This window comes from Propithecus coquereli, unplaced genomic scaffold, assembly GCF_000956105.1.
Source record: "Propithecus coquereli isolate 6110/MARCELLA unplaced genomic scaffold, Pcoq_1.0 Scaffold55, whole genome shotgun sequence".
NCBI classification, from domain to species: Eukaryota; Metazoa; Chordata; class Mammalia; order Primates; family Indriidae; genus Propithecus; species Propithecus coquereli.
In genome coordinates this window covers 4991749-4993590 of record NW_012151396.1, presented here as the reverse complement: position 1 = coordinate 4993590, position 1842 = coordinate 4991749, and the positions used below count along the sequence as shown (strand labels likewise).

Sequence of the window (1842 nt, the reverse complement as noted above, 5' to 3'; positions counted from 1 at the left end):
AAATATATATTATTCTATATAATTGTCATTGTTTATAGCACTTAAAATAATGTCTGTCATATAGTTACCCAATAAATATTTGATGAATGCAGAACAAATTAAGTCAATGAATAAAATAAAATTTCTAATTAATTAAACATTCACAGGTTTATTCATTCACAAATTTTTCTGGAGGGCTTCATATGTGCAAAATATGTTTTAACTCTTAAAATACAAAAATTTATAATACTGCTGCAGCTTTTGAAGAACACACAGTTTATTAGAAGGGACATATAACTACAGCTTAAAATATGCTTAACTGTAACCACAGCTTAAAAAATGTTCGAAATTATATTTTAGGATAGAGGATTTGGAAACTACTATTGCCATCAGAGACTGTCTTCCAATGTCATTTTTGTTTTGTTTTTCTTTGGTTTAAATACAAATTATTTATTTCCAAACATTCTAGAGAGTCTAAAAAAAAAGCTAGGAACTTTAACAGGAATGTATCAGGAATATCTAAAATATGTTTTGCTAATCAAAATAAAACAGTGTATGAGTGTGCAAAATGAATAACTGATTCCAAGTAAGTTATGAGAAAACATAAGGTAAAAATACCCAGGTTTAGTGGTAATAACATTTATTTAGAAACAGTTGAAAATACATTAAACAATCTGTTCTTACTTGTACATCTTTCTGCTATTCACAGGGAAAAATAATAAGGTTGATTGCAATCAAGATTGTTTTGTGAGATTGGAAATGAGAAAAGAAGTTCTGGTACTGATTTACATTCCTATTTTGATTTGGGGAAATTGTTTTATCTTTGTTTTACAGATTTACTTGCGATTCTTGGACTATGAAATGCAGAATTCAAATGAATGCAAGAGGAATTTCGTGGCTGTGTACGACGGAAGCAGCGCGGTGGAGGACCTGAAAGCCAAGTTCTGCAGCACCGTGGCCAACGACGTGATGCTCCGCACAGGTCTGGGGGTGATCCGCATGTGGGCAGATGAGGGCAGTCGGAACAGCCGATTCCAGATGCTCTTCACATCCTTTCAAGAACGTAAGATTCTCTGCACTTGACTGTTTGTCCCTCAGCTATGTCACATGATGCCAGTCTCAAAAGCTGTGAATGGCGTTTTCTTTACTTGGTTGGAGCACAGCAGGGTTTTCCCCAATAAGTTGATAAAATCACTTTCCTTCATTTTGATCCACTGACAGGAGAGAGTTACACATTACATTTTGATTACTTATTTCAACATATGCATCATATCCTTGCTTAAGACAGTTTACAGTATTCAGCTGGGAAATGATGCATTCTGTTTGTCTTTGAAGTAGCTCTTAGGAAGCATGTGGAACTGACATAGCAGCTTCTGATGAAGTTTGATTTTAAACCTTAAAAAAATAAACCTGCCTAAAAATATTTGGTAGATTGTCTTTAGTAAGCCTCTCTTGCAGTCTCGTTTATTTCAAATAGTTTCGTGACTACAGAGTTCCATTTAAAGTAGGCAGGGAGAGAGAATTGCTTGCGTAGACAGTAAACAGAAAAAGTTCCAGAACATATTTAAAATGGCACAATGGGCAAGACTCAGAGTGAAGTGCAAAGCACGGAAATTTTAGAAAATTATGTTCTAACAAATAATAAGTCATATTAACAGACATATTTTGAATATTCTTTAGAAACTCTGAGTATCTCATGTGTCACAAATTTATGCAAAGGAAAAAGAATCCTGAGAAATGCAGCTTTAGGAAATAAGCACCTAGTGTTTTTCAACTATACATTTTTGTATAATTAGAAAACATGATAAAATATTTTTGAAATTTCAAGGATTTCTTTTATTATCAGCGGCAAAGCAACTGGTA

The 1842-nt window shown here is 33.4% G+C and overlaps 1 protein-coding gene across 1 annotated transcript in view; it reads left to right on the top strand.

The window, feature by feature from the left end:
* The window catches only part of NETO1 (neuropilin (NRP) and tolloid (TLL)-like 1), a 156900-nt gene that overhangs the window by 100614 nt on the left and 54444 nt on the right, over positions 1–1842 (top strand). The window contains exon 4 of the mRNA XM_012657587.1: positions 814–1042. Coding sequence (XP_012513041.1) covers positions 814–1042 — 229 coding nt within the window. The remainder of the gene's footprint in view (positions 1–813; positions 1043–1842) is intronic.